The sequence below is a fragment of the Lynx canadensis genome, chromosome A1, assembly GCF_007474595.2.
Source record: "Lynx canadensis isolate LIC74 chromosome A1, mLynCan4.pri.v2, whole genome shotgun sequence".
Classification (NCBI taxonomy): domain Eukaryota; kingdom Metazoa; phylum Chordata; class Mammalia; order Carnivora; family Felidae; genus Lynx; species Lynx canadensis.
Window position 1 is genome coordinate 82675084 of NC_044303.2, and position 17050 is coordinate 82692133.

General features: G+C 57.3%; 1 protein-coding gene across 2 annotated transcripts in view; it reads right to left on the reverse strand.

Moving 5' to 3' along the window:
• RASA3 (RAS p21 protein activator 3) overlaps positions 1 to 17050 on the reverse strand; it is a 120764-nt gene that overhangs the window by 9363 nt on the left and 94351 nt on the right. For both annotated transcript variants that reach the window (XM_030314534.1, XM_030314535.1), the window contains exons 10-20: positions 16553 to 16709; positions 15611 to 15759; positions 14754 to 14868; positions 13429 to 13503; positions 12548 to 12671; positions 11203 to 11309; positions 10325 to 10402; positions 8247 to 8324; positions 7303 to 7376; positions 6488 to 6594; positions 5968 to 6050 (exon numbers count right to left, since the gene is read on the reverse strand). In XM_030314534.1, the coding sequence (XP_030170394.1) occupies positions 5968 to 6050; positions 6488 to 6594; positions 7303 to 7376; positions 8247 to 8324; positions 10325 to 10402; positions 11203 to 11309; positions 12548 to 12671; positions 13429 to 13503; positions 14754 to 14868; positions 15611 to 15759; positions 16553 to 16709 (1147 nt within the window). The remainder of the gene's footprint in view (positions 1 to 5967; positions 6051 to 6487; positions 6595 to 7302; positions 7377 to 8246; positions 8325 to 10324; positions 10403 to 11202; positions 11310 to 12547; positions 12672 to 13428; positions 13504 to 14753; positions 14869 to 15610; positions 15760 to 16552; positions 16710 to 17050) is intronic.

Below are 17050 nucleotides of genomic sequence, written 5' to 3' on the forward strand. Positions count from 1 at the left end.
CAAAGGGCTTTCTGTTGCCCTTGCACATGATGGAGTCACAAGCCACAGCCTTCCCCCTGGGCGATTCAGGAGGCTGGGTCACTGCTGGTCAGCCCGGCCAAGACACTTCTTTTTCTGGTGTCTCAGGGGGCTCCCTCCAAGAAGCAAAGGAGTAGAACTGCTTATCCCCTAGGGGACCTCCTGAAGTTGACTGTGACCATTACATAAACGGGGCTCTCTCTATGCTGAGAGCAGAGAGCCTGATGTGGGGCTCGACCTTACAAACCGTGAGATCATGACCTGAGCCGAAGTTGGATGCTCAACTGGCTGGGCCACCAGGTGCCCCAGGTCTCCTGACCTTTAAGCTGGGGCAGGCTTCTGCTCAAGGTGTGTCAGAGCTTACCCTGCCCGCCTTCCTGTCCTCACCCCCACACCAGCCTTAGGACCTCCGCATGTGCTATTGTGTTTACCCCACCCCACCTGACCACCCAGGGGGCTCTTCTTCCAGGTAGGCGTTGCTTCCTCTGTGAGTGTTCTTAGAGCCTCCACTACCTTTCTTATTATTCATTCGACAAACATCCCTGCATACCAGGCACTGTCCTATATTCTGGGGACACAGTGTGCCCCAAACAGAGTTTCTATCTGCATGAATTTCCAGCCAGCAAGGATAAAAAAGAACACAAAGTGCAGGGGCTGTGTGTGTGTGCTGGGGGAGGGGGGTTGGAGGAAGGGTCAGGAGACCAACTTCTAAATAAACATCCCGGCTGAGGTCAGAAAGGTGACTAAGAAACAATAAAGCTGAAGGAGGAAGCAGATGAGGAATCCCAGGCAGAAGGACCAGTAAGTGCAGAGGTCCTGGGGCAGTAGGGATAGGAAGTGCAGAGGTCCTGGGGCAGCGGGGACAGGAAGTGCAGAGATCCTAGGGCAGTGGGGTGAGGAAGTGTAGAGATCCTAGGGCAGTGGGGACAGGAAGTGCAGAGATCCTAGGGCAGTGGGGACAGGAAGTGCAGAGATCCTAGGGCAGTGGGGACAGGAAGTACAGAGATCCTAAGGGCAGTGGGGACAGGAGGTGCAGAGGTCCTAGGGCAGCGGGTACAGGAGGTGCAGAGGTCCTGAGCCCAGGGAGGGTCGGGTGTTCCCAGCAGGAGCAGGCCAGGCTGTACACAGAAGATGGGGGTGGGTGGGTGAGGTGGGCAGTCCAGGGCTCTGGAGGGCTCTCAGGCTGACTTGTCAGAGGGCCCCAGGGGAGGCCTGGAGTCAGGATGTCAAAGGTGATGGTGGGCTTTTCCAAGGGGAGACAGTGTGTATGGAGAGGAGGAACAGGAGTTGATGGTTCTGGGGAGAAGAAGTTGTGTGTCTGAGCTCCTGAGTGAATAGCTTACTTACAGAGACCTGGGCCCCCTGACCCTGCCCCACAAGGTCCTGTTCCTACTGCCCCAGGACCTCTACATGCACACATGCACTGTTGCACAGGCCTCAGACTGCATGAACCTGTGTATGGCTGCAATCCCCAGCAGAGGGTCAGCCTCTAGACAGGAGTTTTGTCTTAATTGTCCTCACAAACTGGCCCCTCTGATGGGGCCCAGCGTGCCACAGGACTGTCTCCCAAATGGACATTAGCCTGGTAATTAGTGAGCACTGTCAGTCAGCAGGGGAACTAGCTGATGAATAAGTGATGCTAAAATTAGGTGATTTTCTAAAGCTAAACTGCAGGCCTGATGGAATGAAAAGGCAGGAAGCTGTTTCTCGGACACCGTCCACACTTGCCCACTGCCATAACATCTGGGAATGCCACCGGCTGAGGGCGCAATGCTCCCAGCCTGCCATCCTGGAGACAGCAGAGTCTCAGGCCCGGGAACAGCTGGAGGTGAGGGAGGTGCAGACACCCAATGCTCTAGGATGCCAGTGTCCCAGTTCCTGGAGCAGGTGCATGGTGTGAACACCCCTCAGGCCCAGGAAAGCACCCCACCTGCCATGGGGCCGTCTGCTTGCCCAAAAAACTGCCTCAAATAGTCCTGAGGGAGGGACAAGGAATCCAGCTGGGGACTGTGCAGGCTGAACGGGAGCTGCTGTCTGTGTCTGCTGTCTGTCCAGCGGGGCGGCCGCCTCCTCTGTCTACCCAGCTAGTGCCGCCCACTGGACCATGGGGTCAATCTCAGACCCAGGCGGAGATGCGAGTTCATCATGACTCCTCCTCTGCGACCCTGGGGCAGGACCAGCCCTGAAACAGACCTGCTGTGTCCCCCACAAACACAGTGTGGCCTTAGGCACCTATTGACTACTGACCAATGAGCAAGAGACAGACAGACAGACACAGAAGAAGACAGAAGACAGGTCAGATCCCCTGTTGGCTCCCAGGAGGCAGAAGCGGACTCGGGGGCCAGTCCTCTAAACCCTCAGCTGGGCGTCTGCAGCAGAGCCTGTGGGGTGAGACGGTGTGCAGGGGCCATCCTCCTGGGGCCAGTGGTTGCTGTGGATGGCTCCTGGTATCTGAAGAAGGTTCTTACCACATCCAACTCTTCTGAGGCCCCAGCCCAATCCGCGGTTGGCAGGAGGCAGCGCTCAGGAGGCGCAGCGAAGCAAATGACCAGAGGCGCAGGGGAGGGAGGGGCTGGCCTGCTCCAGATGCACAGAGTTCAGGCTCTCAGGACAGGCGGTCGGGCCTGAGCTCCTGCTCCCACACGAGGGGCACAAGCACCCACAAGCCCTTCCGAAGCCTCCATGAGCCTGTCTGCTCACCTGAAGATTGGGCCAGAGTCAAACCCCAGACCTGGTGTCCAAACAGCCCTGGTGGCCTTGGAGAGCACAGACTCCAGGGTCCAGAAGGTGCTCCCACTGAGCGCACAGAGCACCAGCTAAGCCAGCTGTTTCCCCGGACAACCACTGCTTCCGGAGCTCAGGAAGTCGTCTGAATTTCTGTTTATTTGTTTGTTTGTTTGTTTGTTTTGGTGGGGAGGGGCAAAGAGAGAGGGAGAGAGAGAGAATCCCAAGCAAGCTCCACACGGTCAGTGCAGAGCTCGACACAGGGCTTGAACTCACGAATCACGATCATGAGATTTCAACCTGAGCCGAAATCAAGACTCAGGCGCATAACCAATTGAGCTACCCAGGTGCCCCATCACCTGTCTGAATTTTAAAGGGAATAAACTTTAAAATAGTCAAGGCCCTGAGAATACCTCTATGCTTAAGGGACCATGTCTTCCTGTGCAAAAGGTTCCAAATTAGCACCCTTGGTTAGGACCATTGTGGGGTCCTGCTCGACTGGACCTTCCCTGAACACATTACGAGGGGAATGAATCAGCGCTGAGGAGGCCTCGGGGTTGCCCTTTATACACTATCAGCTGAGCATCGAGCCAGGGCTGGGGTATGAGCACTGTCTGCAGGCCTGGGCACAGAGGCCACGAGGGGCCACTCCCACACCCACGGAGGGCAGGCCCATGTCAGTATCACAGGGAGACTGGCCAATGGGCCTCTTTCTGTCCACTCCAGCCGCAGCCACAAGTGCAGACGGGCAAAGACCTGCAGAGAAATGCCCGAACCAGGGCCACTGGCGGAGGCTGGCTATGGAACAGCAGAGAACACGCACACTCTCTCCCAGGGGAAGCTGACTGTCCAACCCTCACAGCCCCACATCACAGGCTGGGGTTTCTTGAAGGCTGGAAGGCCATGGAATGAGTCATATTATTTACTCCCCACCATGCTCTACAAAAGACTGCATATGACTTACATGAAATACGCCTAATAAAACAGAAAAATGTAAAAAGTATTTAGAAAATTAGGAACAGAGGGGCACCTGGGGGGCTCAGTCGGTTGAGTGGCTGACTCTTGACTTTGGCTCAGGTCATGATTCAGGGTCATGGGTTCGAGCCCTGTGCTGAGCTCTGTGCTGAGTGAGGAGCCTGCTTGGGATTCTATCTCCCTCTGAACCCTCCACTGTGCACCAGCTCTCTCTCACTCTCTCAAAAAAGAAAGAAAATTAGGAACAAAGAAACAAAAATGGGAACAGACCAGGGCAAAACCAGGACATACATATGCAGATTCTGGGTGGAAACATCAGGTTCCATGTGAGGGCCCTGGGGGTTAAGGGCGGCCATTGTACCCCAGGCACCTTACCACCCAGGCTCAGTAGGGACATCATTGTCCAGGCAAAGCCACCAGGGTGAGCAAAGCCACAGGGAACTTTCCTACACAAAGAGGCCTCCACAAGAACAAAGCCTCCATGTGCACAGTATGACCTCATGTTCTCCTGTGACAAGACCTGACCCAGTGGCCACAGTGGGATACATGGAGCAGGGCACTTCCTCCGCCAAGAGTTCCAAGGTGTGCAGCAATAAGAAAACTGAGACGTTCATTGCGCTTGCCTGATGCAGCCACACCAAGTCCAGGGAAACAATATAAACTGTATTCGCAAAGCAAGTGACAGGCCTTACAAAGATTTTCCTGGGACCACAAAGGAGGTAGCCCTGACCACAGCCTTGCTCCAAAGGTGAATTCCATAATGACTAAAATTAACGGGAGTCCCCTGACGCACGAAAGAAAAAGTCAACAACAGCTTGGGAAACCCAACCCGACCTACCCCGGCCCAATCAAAGCGTGTGCTGGTCAGAGGAATGAAGACACCGTTAGAAGCACAACGACTACGCATAGCCACATTGGGCAGGGAAGAACCTTATTCTGAACGAAATGTGGCCCTGCTGTCCTAGAGCCCTAAACCTAACCCAAAACCCTAACCATAAACCCTAACCCAACACTAACCCCTAATCTTTCCCAAACCTTAAACCCTAAACCTAACTCTGCCCCACACCCCAACCCTAACCCTAACCCTAACCCCAATCCTAACCCCTAACCACAACCCTAACCCCTAACCCCAGCCCTAACCCCAACACTAACCCTAAACCCTAACCCTAACCCTAACCCTAACCCTAACCCTAAACCCTAACCCTCCATGGAGGACAGAGCCCTCTGTGGCAGGAAGCCAGGAAATAGTAGCGAAGGAATGAGGGAGGCAGGGAGCCAGTGTGGATGGGCAAGAGCCTGAGGGGGTACCGATGTGGACACAGCTTGGTGTGTCTCCCACAGTCACTGCGAGCGAGCCTCCTGACAAGATGCGCCCAGGGGACGTGCTCACCTCTGTGGGATTCCTGACAAAATGCGTCACCTGAACCTACCACGGTGGACCCTCCGACACTCCCAAATTGAGGGACGCCCATAAAAAACTGCCCGTGTGCTTCAAAAACACCAAGTCTGCAAACCACAGAGAAAGGCTGAGGAATGTTCCAGATGAAGGACATGACAGAATGAATGCATCACTGGGTGCTGGTTTCAGGACACACAATGGGTGTAAAGACCACTACAACACAGCTGATGGCAAGGGGTAACAATGCCACCCCAGCGCTGGCGTCCTTTGGTGGCTGTTCAGGTCATACAAGGGAATGAACCGAAATATCTATGTGGTTCAGAAACACGTACACACGTGGAGAGAAATGAAGAGATAGAAACAATGGAGTACGCTCAGCAAATGAGAAAATGAAACAACCAGCAGTTCTGGGATCGGGACGTGGGAGCCGTGGGAGCCACGGGATGGGGACGTGGGATGGAAATGCGGGAGCCCTGGGATGGAGACGTGGGATGGGGATGCGGGAGCCCCGGGATGGGGACGCGGGAGCCACAGGATGGGGATGCAGTAGCCACGGGATATGGACGTGGGAGCCCTGGGATGGGGGACGTGGAAGCCCCGGGATGGGGGACATGGGAGCCCTGGGATGGGGATGTGGAAGTCCTGGTCTATTGTTGCTGCTTTCCTGTGAGTTCAAAACCAGATCAAAATTAACACTTCCACAGAAACCCCACAGGGTCCCAGAGCTGGTCCGTGGCCCCCGGAGCTGCAGGGAAGCACTTTCTGGCAGGTTCTGCCTTCCCCAGCCAGCCTAGCTGCTGGGCTCCACAGCAGGTACAAGTGGGGGCCCACCATGGAGACACAACACTCACGTTCTTCATCTTGAAGGACTCCTCCTCCAGTCTCTCCACTGCCAGAATGTTCTCGATGGGAATGCTGCACAGAGGCTGGTCTCCTGTAGCAGAAAGGGGCTCTCTTAAGGGGGCGGGCGAGAGGTGGCACGGGTACGCAGCACGCAGACCACGGGCTTAAGGGGTTTGGAGTCGGGATGCTGCAGAACACCCCAACTTCACACTGTGTGCCAAGCAGGACCCGGTGCTGCCTGCCAGGAAGGCTAAACCCTCTAGCCACACAGTCAGGAGCCACATCAGATCTGGGGGGACACAGCCAACACGGGACCCCAATTCCTACGCCTGGCGTCCACCTGCCCAGGCCACCCTGGTGATTATGCTCCTGTAGTAAGAGACGGCTTGCTCTGTGGGACACTTACTCTTTGCCCTTCATTTCACTCCAGAAAAGCAGGTGGTTAACCCCATCAGGGCCATAAACAAGGCTCTGGTCTCTCAGAAAAAAGTATGTGAAATCAAATAAAAAGCTGATTTTTCCCATTACCTTTGCTTTTCTGGTAGGCAAACTCATGGTTGGTCAGGCGGAACCATCTTTTCTTAAAATTCTTCATCCCAAAGCGTTTCCGTCCCTGCGCCCTCTTAATCATGAACCTGTGTGAGCAGGACATCTTTGCGGAGGATGCTGGGGCTTCGGGCACATACCCTGCCTTCCCCACCCCACAGCCTGAGGTCATGTCTGCAACATCAAAATAAGCTGCCCTTTTTGTGTCTGTGACACAAGATGCAGCCTGCAGACTTTCAACATTGTTCTACTTCCAAGTGATAGGATTAAAAATCAAAAGGCAAACATCTCTACTTTGGAAACGTTTAGTCCCTGTGCTGGTGTTAACTTTAAATTACAAGTTGGCAGGGACACCAGGTTCATCAGTCCCTAAGCAAGCAGCTGCCTGTCCTCATTTCCCACACTGGAAGCGTCAACTACAGATGCCACGAGGAGAAAGGGGCCATGGCAGGTGCACCCCAGGAGGGAAAGAGGGACTGGAACCCTTCCTCCCGGGCAGGCAGCAGATGCTTCAGGAGTGGGGGGGTCTGATGGAGGGCTGCACCAAGCTGGGTGGTTCAGCCTCCTTCCCTTCCCTTCTGCTGATGGCGTTTCTCCGCTCAACACGGTCTGCGGAGCACAGGTGTGCAGAAAGGGAAGTGAATAGCACCATGTCTCAGACGTGCCCTGCGTGCAGTCTTGGTGGATCTGAGACATGCACAAAGGCCACACTTCTCCGGTCTGGCCGCCTCTGACCTGGGAGGCCACCAGCCACGTGGCAGAGGTGCCTGGGATGCCACAGCAGACATGGGACTTACCCTTCCTTGAGCAGAATGGGCTGCTCGATGCTCTTGGGGTCTCTTCTCCCAGAAGACGAGATCAAATCTAAGAACTGGCGTGGGATAGAACTCAGACGCTTAAAGGCAAAATGGCTTGAAAACACTCCTTCTCGCACAGAAAGTTCACCAGGACGCGGTCTCTCTGACAGCACAGCAGAGGGGAAGCCGCCCCTGGGTTCCTGGGTCAAAGTCCTGCACAAGTCTCCACTGCGGCCGGAAAGCTTTGGTCCCGACCTCCCAGGGCGGGTCTCCCTGAACCCCAGCTGGTGCCTCACCTGACGGCTGCCAGGCTCAGTGACACCCAGAGGCCTCCCTGCATGTGAACAGGTGACCCGAGGACACAGCTCTGCTGGAGCGTGAGGCAGCTCAGGCCCCCTCCCGCCTTAGCCTGACTGTTCCATGACCCACCTGGACCCCCTCCAGCAATTACCACGTGCCCCCCAGCTCCTGCCCCTTTCTCCCTTCTGGGTCCTGGCTTTTACGGTTTCTGAGAGCTAAACATGTGTGACTGTTTCCAAACACCACAGAAAAAGTAAAGCTTCTCAGAAGAGATTCTTCCCACATGCCACGTCCCTAACTCCGGGCCTGGGTCCCCGGGCTCTGTGACCCTGAGGCGTTTGTGGGGTGACCAGGAGCAGACAGCCAGGAAGGGCAAGGTGAGGGGTTCACAGAACAGATGGGGCACCCCACCACTTGGGGGGGCGGGACTCAGGTATGAGGTGCTGGGTCCCAAAGAGGAGTGGTCAGGAAGGAGCTGGGAGGGTGGTCACCGCCACTATGAATGCTCTGAACTCTTTAAAATGGTTAACGGTCAATTCCATGTTACGTGAACTTTAGCCCAATCTTTTTAAAGCCAACTATTTCTCAGGAAAGATGCACAACACAGGGGTAGTAAGTCCACGTTAACCGACGTCCGTACTTACGTTTTTTACTGCATCAGCATATTTTTGCTCATTGAAGAATTCATAAAACGCAGCCATGTAGGATTCCTTAAAACTGGCCTAAAATGGAACAAGTCACTTAGCAAAGGCCCACAGGTCTCTCGGCTCATGGCCCAAAACTGAGAAATCTAGAGGCACGGGTCATGACCAGCTTCTGTTGTGGGGACTTGGCGAAGGGGAGGGAGCAGGTCTCCTGGTGGTGGACCGTGAGGGCACAATGCTGCCCAGCGCTCAACCCGGGCATGGCCCATGGCAGCCACACAAGCCACCAAAGCTGTGTTTGGGAAACTCAACTATGGGGGGGTGGGGGGTCCCTCAGTGAGTTCTTTGCTACAAACGACCCAACACCCCTGCTCATGTGGACACTAACACCTAGGTTCCAGGTCTATGGAGCCTACACTGGCACCCAGGTGAGGCTGCTGCCAGAGCCCCTTCTGTGACTGGGGTAGGGGCGGGGGCTCCCAGAGCCCTTTCTGTGATGGAAAGCAGGGGCAGGGGCTCCCAGAACCCCTTCTGTGATAGGGGGCAGGGGCGGGGGCTCCCAGTGTGGGGAAGTTGGGGCACCCCTCACGAATGCATGTAGGGACTTCAAAAGAACCACTCCTGATACTCTGCCCCAATGTGCACCCTTTACACACGTAGGTCACTTTACTGTTTCTGGGCATGCAATGAGGTTTGTGCAAACCTCAGACCCAGCAGGAGCTTCTTTATCCGAGTTTCCAGCTAACACAAACTGGCGTGGACGGGCAGAGAAGAGCAATCGTGCCCATCGGCTGGCTGTTGGCCACCACACAGCTCTTATTTTACTCAGTTCATAGAAAGCCAAGTGTTTCCCCAGAGGTGGCTGCTTGTCTGCCAGGGACTGGACCCCACAAAGAACAGAACGAGGGGATCTGGGCTGGGGGCTTCTGCACATCCCCACTGAACCCTTTCCAGACAGAAGGGGTGGCCTCACTCCACCCGATCAGCCGCCCCTGCAGATCCACCCATGGGCTTCAGCCCCAGGGAACACGCCCAGCTGTCCCCACATCACTATCACCAAACATAATGTCTTCGGACCTGCCCATCAGGACCCTTGTCCCTGGGGCAGACCCTCAGGGCCAGGAGGGATAGCACAGAACCCTTGTCCCCAGGGCTGTGAGGCCCAGGGCAGACCCTCAGGGCCAGGAGGGACAGCACAGGACTGCCGGCTGCCCATGGGCCACAAGCCTGCCTCTGGCACGCATCCTCAGATGCTCAAGACCAAGGCTGCTGCGTGGGGCTGGGTCCCGTGGTCTCTGAATCCTGACACAGGCATGGATGCGATAGCCACCCCTTTAGGTGATGGTAACGCAGCACACGCTCCTGTGATACCCCCCAGCTGCGTGTCGGTCTGATATGATTTCAAATCTACTTATTTATGGCAAAAATGAAATTGTGGCTGGGAGCATGGCCTTCCCAGTCACTGGTAAGCAGCCCGGCCTCACTGACATTTGTCAGCAGAAACACAGGAGAAGCCATGGCCTGGGGACAGTGAGTCTGGGAGGGCCTCAGCAACTCCCCTAGGCTGTGTTCCCTAGCAACAGTTGCTCTAGCAACAGGGACTTTTACTTTTGTCTGGGGCCTATGTCATTGCTGACCTTTCTCTGGGGAAGACATGAAGACACTGAATTTGGACTTTATTCCTTCCCCCTCCCCTTGCCTGGAGCCCAGTGGCATTACTCCATCACTGGTTCGGGGTATGTTATTTCTTTACTGCTTATTAACAGACGCTATCCGCCATGCTACTGGGCTTATGAAATATCACTGTGAATTACAATTCCCACTGTGAACCTGCATTAAGTACAGGATTCACAGAACTGAACTCGGTCTCTGAGGATAATTTGCCCCAAACAAGACAGTCTCAAAAAGCAAAGTTTCATAGCTCAGCAGGGCAGAGAAGCACTTGCAAGCTGCTGGAATGTTCTATGAGCATGCCGGGTGGGCATTTGGGTGGGATTTATTATTCCTTCTCTTATAATTGTGTTGAACACACTCTCTTTTGTGTTAAAAAGAGGAGATGGTTAAAATAAATGACTTACAGATTTTGATTTGGACAAGCTACCAAGCGTTTGAATGGTCTTCGAGATAAGTGTCAGCGTTCTCGATGTCTGCGGGTCCTGCCAGGCGGGAAGGGGCAATGTGAGTTTCATTTGTTTTACAGAAATGCTTGACTGAACCCAGAATCACACAGCCACAAATGGATGACGTCACCTGAAAGCCCCCCAGCACCTGCGTGCTGCCAGGAAGTAACCGGAAGCAGACAAACACCGGATTTGGGAAAAGTCCCCCTAGGTCCCTCGTCAGTGTGTGTTGGACCTGCTCCTGATGCAGGCTTCCAGGCCACCGTGGACTGGACCTCAGCACGTCCACGTGGCACCAGCCGGCGGTCCCCGCGGTGCAGGGTGAGGACAGTGGCTGCGAACAAGCACCCAGCCCAATATGCACGAGGGGATCTCCCTGTGCGGTTCTGAAGTCCCTCAGGTGGCCTCACCCAGGGTGTCCCCTCAGGGTCTGGAGGTTTAATCTAAAACCAATAGATGGAAAGGGCCGCTTGAATCCCCGCCGCCCTGCACTTCCCGCCAGGCGCAGTCACCACCGGGCGCTCTCCGCTGGCGCATCGCTAGTGTGAGCGCTCAGAGCCTGTGGCCCTGAGGAGCTCAATGTTTGCTGATTGAATATGTGCCTGAATGTATCCAAGATCACAAATGCTCCATTCTTCTCAAGGCGGGAGTGAAATCCTGGTCACAGCATCCAGCTGTGTCTATAGGCACAGCTTAGAAAGGCCGCCAACCCTTCGTGTGCATAGAGGGGTTCAGGGCGTGTGGTTGTACAGTCCGCTGCCCCTTCCCTCTTCCTCAGAACACCTGCTGGCTCAGGAGGGCAGGTGTACTGGTTTACGGGGCTGGCGCTCACTTACCGTGTGGTGAGGCGTGAGCTGGAAGAGGTTGGGGGACAGGATAGCAGGAGCGAAAAACCTCAGGAAAATGAAGCTGCTCACAGCTGTGTACCGCACATCCAGGTCATCTGTGGCCAGGATACAGACAGCCAGCTCAACAAGCCTTCTGAGGGTGACAGCGGCGAGCCCAGGGGTCTGTCCAGCAACCCTGCCCCTCCTGAGGGTCTGTCCCTGCCCCATTGCTGCTCTTGCCTGACCATTACTAAAAGCTCGGGACCTTTTGGTGGCTGGGTTGTAACACACTGGAACTGGTTCACCAGCTGGCCAAAGAGTGAGGCTTGGGTACCTGGTACCCCCCTGCCAGGCAGAGTGAGGCCTGGGTGACTGGTAACCACCCCCCAGGTTAGAGTGAGGCTTGGGGGCCTGGTACCCCCCCACCCAGGGCAGAGTGAGGCTTGGGGGCCTGGTACCCCCCCACCCAGGGCAGAGTGAGGCTTGGGGGCCTGGTACCCACCCCTCCCCTCCCAGGCAGCAGTGCTCTGACATGTTCGGAAAGCAGGAGGTCCTGTCCACAGAGTGGGTTCGAGGCCCAGGCTCCAGTGCTGAAGAAGCTACCCCGGTGGGTAGGTGGGACGGGGTTTCTGTCAGGTCCATGGGGACTGCTCTGGGGGCTCAGGGGTCCCCTGAGGCAGCAGGATGCACCTGGGCTGACTCATGGGCTCCTTGGGGAAGGATGGCACAGAGCCATGGGCGGGGACGGGTCAGGGCGTCAGGCCCCACACTGCCCCCTCAGCCTTCCAAGCCCTGGCCTAAGCCTGCATCCTGGTGCTGAGTTAGGGACCCGATGCTTCCCACCAGGGCAGGACACCGCTGTTTTGCCCATGGGCAGGTCTGCCCAGGGTGGCTCCGGTGCCTCCCTGAGGAATCGGCAGAGTTTGAAAAGGGGATCAATCCCTGGGATCTGTCTTGCCCCAATTCCAGAAAGGGCTTCTCCGGTCTTTCTTGAAAATGCAGCAAGCCTGACCTGGATGACACTGGGCACTGAGCAGGGCCTCGACTTGCCACAGTCAGAACTGCTAAGAGCCGGGAGAGTGGCTTCTCTGACCAGACAGGCCCAGACTCAGAGAAATTCATGCTCCATCCCAAATAAACCACTGGGACAAAACCTGGCCAGCTGCCCTTCCTCTCTGGGTTTGGGGCTCCCCGGGGGCAGCTGCACTTGGGCTCCGGCGCTGACTCAGTGGCTACAGCTTACAATCACCTTTATGTGGACTCTGAACGTCACTTCTTGGCCTTGTGCCATCCAGGAGAGGTAAGAGGAGCCACCCAGTGAGGGGCTGTGGGTATGCCTGCACAGAGGACTCACCCTGGAAGCGCTTGGCAGCCGCCTCCCGAAGAGAGAAGAAAATGTCACACATGACGGTCGGGCAGCTCACTCCCGATTTGGTGATGATGTTGAAGATGCGGTCAACGTACTGCCGAAGATTCTCCTGCAATAGGATGTGGGTGGGACACCCTGCCAGTGCCTGTGCAGGTCCCAGGCTGGCCACGAGGAGCACTATGGCCACACCCGGGAGGGAGTCAGAGGCCGGGGACTGGCACAGAGCTTCCCACCGGCATTTGCAGAAGGGCCCCTCTGTGCAGCCACAGTAGCCCCGTGGGGAGATACTGGAGCTCTGGGGTGCGGGGCAAGCCCCACTGACCCCCTCCTTTGCGCCGACCTCATAACTGGGCGCAGAGATACAGTTCCCTGGAATGCACCTCCCTGACGGCAAAAACTGTTTTCTGTGAAAGCATGAAAAAGACTTAGCATAACCTGCCAAATCAGAGTTTTGCTGTTTTAAAAAACAGGACACCACTCTGCAGGGACACAGGGGCAGGTGGCCCGGGTTTGGGACCCAGGTCTGTTGCAGCTGGAGGACAGACCAGGCCAAGAAGAGGCCAGGCCATGAGGCCAGCCTGGTAGGGAGGGTCCCGTGATCCCAGGAGAGGGGGAGGTGCAGGGGCCTAGTGTGCCAGGCCGGGAGCGCCACTAGCCAGCAGAAAGCGTCGGAGAGTGGCGGTGCACGGCAGCTGAGATGACCAGTCCCCCACCACAGGCTCTGGTGGCATCCTGCGGGGCACATCCCAGTGGGGCCCCCACCCCAAATCCTAGAGAGACGCAAAGCACCCCAGGTGGCCCCGGGCCCCAATCCTGCACACGGGTGACGGGTCCCGGAGGGCGCTGAACAAACCAGAAATCCTTACCATGTTGTTCTCAAGGTTTTCTCCGTCTTTCAGTTTCACAGGGTCAATTTCACAGGATTTGTGGCTCTGGCATATCTGGAAAGAGCGGTTAGGACAGGGAGTGAGGGACACAAAGTCCTGGGTTTCAGGCAGGTGCAGGTCAGGGGCATCAGCCTCAGGAAGGACACCAGGAGCCACAGCCAGCCCCCGAGACACAGGGTGGGAGGGGTGGCATTCAGAGCAGCCAGACACCGGCCTCGGTCCGTGAGGACACAACTTCCTTGAAGACCCTTCTGAGTTAGTTCATGTGGCATCAAGCTTCATAAAGTTTAACAATGTGATTACTTCAGTGTGGCCAAGCTTGCACATGGATCAAACTGTGTGATTTTAACGCGAGTTTAAGCTTCCTCACGTTGCAAACGGCCTGCATTTTATGAAGCTGTTCTGGGGAATGCTGCTGGGGATCCCGTCCGAGGTCAGGTGAGGAGCTCAGAGCCATGTGGGAAGGAAGTGTGTGGGGCCGCCGGCTGTGCTTGCCGACCAGTAAGAAATGACAGAAGAGCTGTCCACAGCCGTGAGAGGGCAAGACGTGACTGGCTTACAGATTTGGGGGACCTGTGCCTAAAGAAAGGGGTGCTCTCCAAAGAATCAGTTTTTCTCTTGTATGTCCCTTTGTCTTTATCAGAATGATAGATTTTCTGAAGTGAGCAATTTTTATTTTTTTAATGTTTATTCGTTTTTGAGAGAGAGAGACAGAGACACAGAGAGACAGAGAGAGGGACAGAGAGAGACAGAGACAGAAAGAAAGAGAAAGAGAGAGGGAGGGAGGGAGGGAGGGAGATAGTGCGAGTGGGCGAGGAGCAGAGAGAAGGAGACACAGAATCCGAAGCAGGCTCCAGGCTCCGAGCTGTCAGCACAGAGCCTGACATGGGGCTCGAACCCACGAACTGAGAGATCATGACCTGAGCTGACGTTGGGCACTCAATCAACTGAGCCCCCCAGGTGCCCCAGCCCTCCGTGCATTCTAGAGTGAGCATGGCATTTACCCTCAAGTAAGCATTTTCTTAATTTGAGGAAATGAAGGAGGTTCTGGAATACACACGGAAGGTCCCTGTGGGGACGCTGGGAAGAGGATGACCTTAGTCTTCACGAAGGTGTCCCCCCCCCCCAGGTGCTGCCTTCTCTGCATCCGCCTGTGGTCCACAGGGAAGCGCCAGTGTGGTGGAGAGGGGTCTGTCACCCCCTGACTCACTTCCTCTATGGTGGGGAGGGGTCTGTCACCCCCGTGCCTGTGGGCCCTGACTCACCTCCTCCATGGCGGGAGGGGTCCGTCCCCCCATGCTCACCTCCTCTATGGTGGGCTTAAGGGTCACATGCAGGTAATGCATCCCTGCCAGTTTCATTGTCTCATCGATACACTTGGAGGTCAAGGAGTTTCCTCGGAAAATGGTGTTGGGGTCCCTGTAAAACAGTGGTGGAGACAACTGTCTTTCAGGTAACAGGTGTCAACAGAAGCAGAGCCTGTGAGCACCGTCCGAGGAGGAAGAGACCAGCTCACCCTGTTGAGTCTGCTTCCAGATGCCCTGGAGGGAAACAGACCCGCCCCGATGTCCCACAGCTGGGAATCCTGAGCCCCGGGCCCTACCTGTGTAACAAACCCCTGTGCAGAGACCTGCCCCACCATTCCACAGAACATCCACCCACCCACTGCCTCACCCGCGTGAGGCTCAGTTCTGCATAAGTTCAGGCTTCTAAGGACCAAGCTGGGGTCACATAGAAATGCAGCAGGACAGTAACCCTAACAGGATGTGCTCCACATCTTCTTGCAACTAGGGTGCATTCTAGATCTTTCTAAACCAGGAGCTCCAGGGAGACATTCTTCTTGGCAGAACCCACCCCCACGGAGTGGGCGCAGGTCCTGGGGCAGCAGCGACCTGGCCTTCTGCTGTGGGCCTAATGTGAGCCGACAGGAGCTGAACCCACCCCCAAGGCAACTATAACTGGTGCCCTGTTCACCCCCTTCTCGCTCACATACCTCGGGATTTCCAAGAGAAAAGGTGTGTTTTTGAGGAACAGTGAGGGTGTCTCTGGAAGAAAACCTATAACGGTCACTTTAGCTGGCCCAGACCTGCGCTGACCAGCGTTGAGGGAGACTGCTGCTGCCCAGGTCACCCAGACTGCCCCCGCGCAGCCCCTCACTCACTGGGTCCTCCGGACCTCGGCGTTGGCGATGGCGCTGATGAAGGGCACGACCCGGCCGTAGTGCAGGAAGAGCCTCACCAGGGGGATGGCGGCCTCCTGCTTTTCCTTGCACACCTCGCCCAGGATGTGAGCTGCGGATGCGGACACCGGCTGTGGGAAGGAAAGACACCATGGGACCCCAGTTGGAGCCCCCCAGCCGTGGGGGCTGGTCAGTGGGCTGGGATCCCGACGGAGGCTGAGGGGTGGAGTCGGGCTGGGGGCGGGGTCTAGGGGTGCAGCTGGGGTGGAGGCAGGGGGTGGAGCCGGGGTCCGGGTCCCTGGGGTAGAGCCAGGGCGGGACTGGGGGCGGAGTGAGGGGGGCTGGAGGGCGGGGTCCGGGGGTGGAGTCGGGCCAGGGGCGGGGCCCGCAGGAGAAGCCGGGGTCAGGGCTGGGGGCGGAGCCGGGCTGGGGGAGGGGTCCGGGGGCAGAGCCAGGGTTGGGGGGCAGGGAGGCAGGGAGTGGAGCCAGGGGCGGGAGCTGGGAGCTGGAGGTGGAGGGCCAGAGGCTGGGGTGGAGCCAGGGTCGGGAGGGAGGGTGTGGGGGGGCAGGGGGCTGGGGTGGAGCCGGGGTGGGGTGGAGGGGCAGGGGCTGGGGGTGGAGCTAGGGTCGGGGTGGGAGGAGCAGGACGCTGGGCGTGGAGCGGGGGGGGGGGGGGGGAGGCACAGGGGGCTGGGGGTGGAGCCGGGGTTGGGATGGGGGCTGGGCGCTGAGCCGGGGTCCAGGGTGTGTGGGCAGGGGCTGGGGGCTGAGCCGGGGTCCAGGGTGGGTGGGCAGGGGCTGGGGGCTGAGCCGGGGTGGAGGGGGCAGGGGGCTGGGGGTGGAGCTGGGGTGGGGGGCAGGGCAGGGCGGTCCGCTGGCGTGCAGATGGTAGCAGGTGGCCCAGGGCGCAGCGCGCACAGGTACCTCCACATCCGCAGACTTCAACAGCAGGTCCCGCAGTGGGCCGTAGTAGTCGGAGGAGAAGACGTGGTCTTCAGTGTAGACCACGTTCAGCCGCAGAGATCCCAAGTCCCCCGGCTTCAGGCTCTTGCTGCCGTTGTCTCGGGGCTGAAGGAAGTACCTGGGAGCAGAGCACAGGGAAAGGGCTGCGTGAGGTGGCAGCACCAAGGGGCTGGTTCCCTCCAGGCCGCGCCCAGGGCTCTGCTCTGGCTGGTGGCCCGTCTTGCGCTGTGACGGGGTCTGAGGTAGGAGGGGGCTCCAGGGCGATTCTGTAGGACACCTCTCTGCTCCCTGTGCCAGGGGTGTGTGGATCGGGTATGTTTGTCATGGGAGCCCCCCCCCCCCGCAGGGTCCGTGTGTCAGGGGTGGGGGGTGGTCAGTCATTCCCCACGCCCCCCCCCCACTCCCACCAGAGGCCTTTCCAATGGAGACCTGCAGGGTCTGTGCCCCGGGGCACCCCCC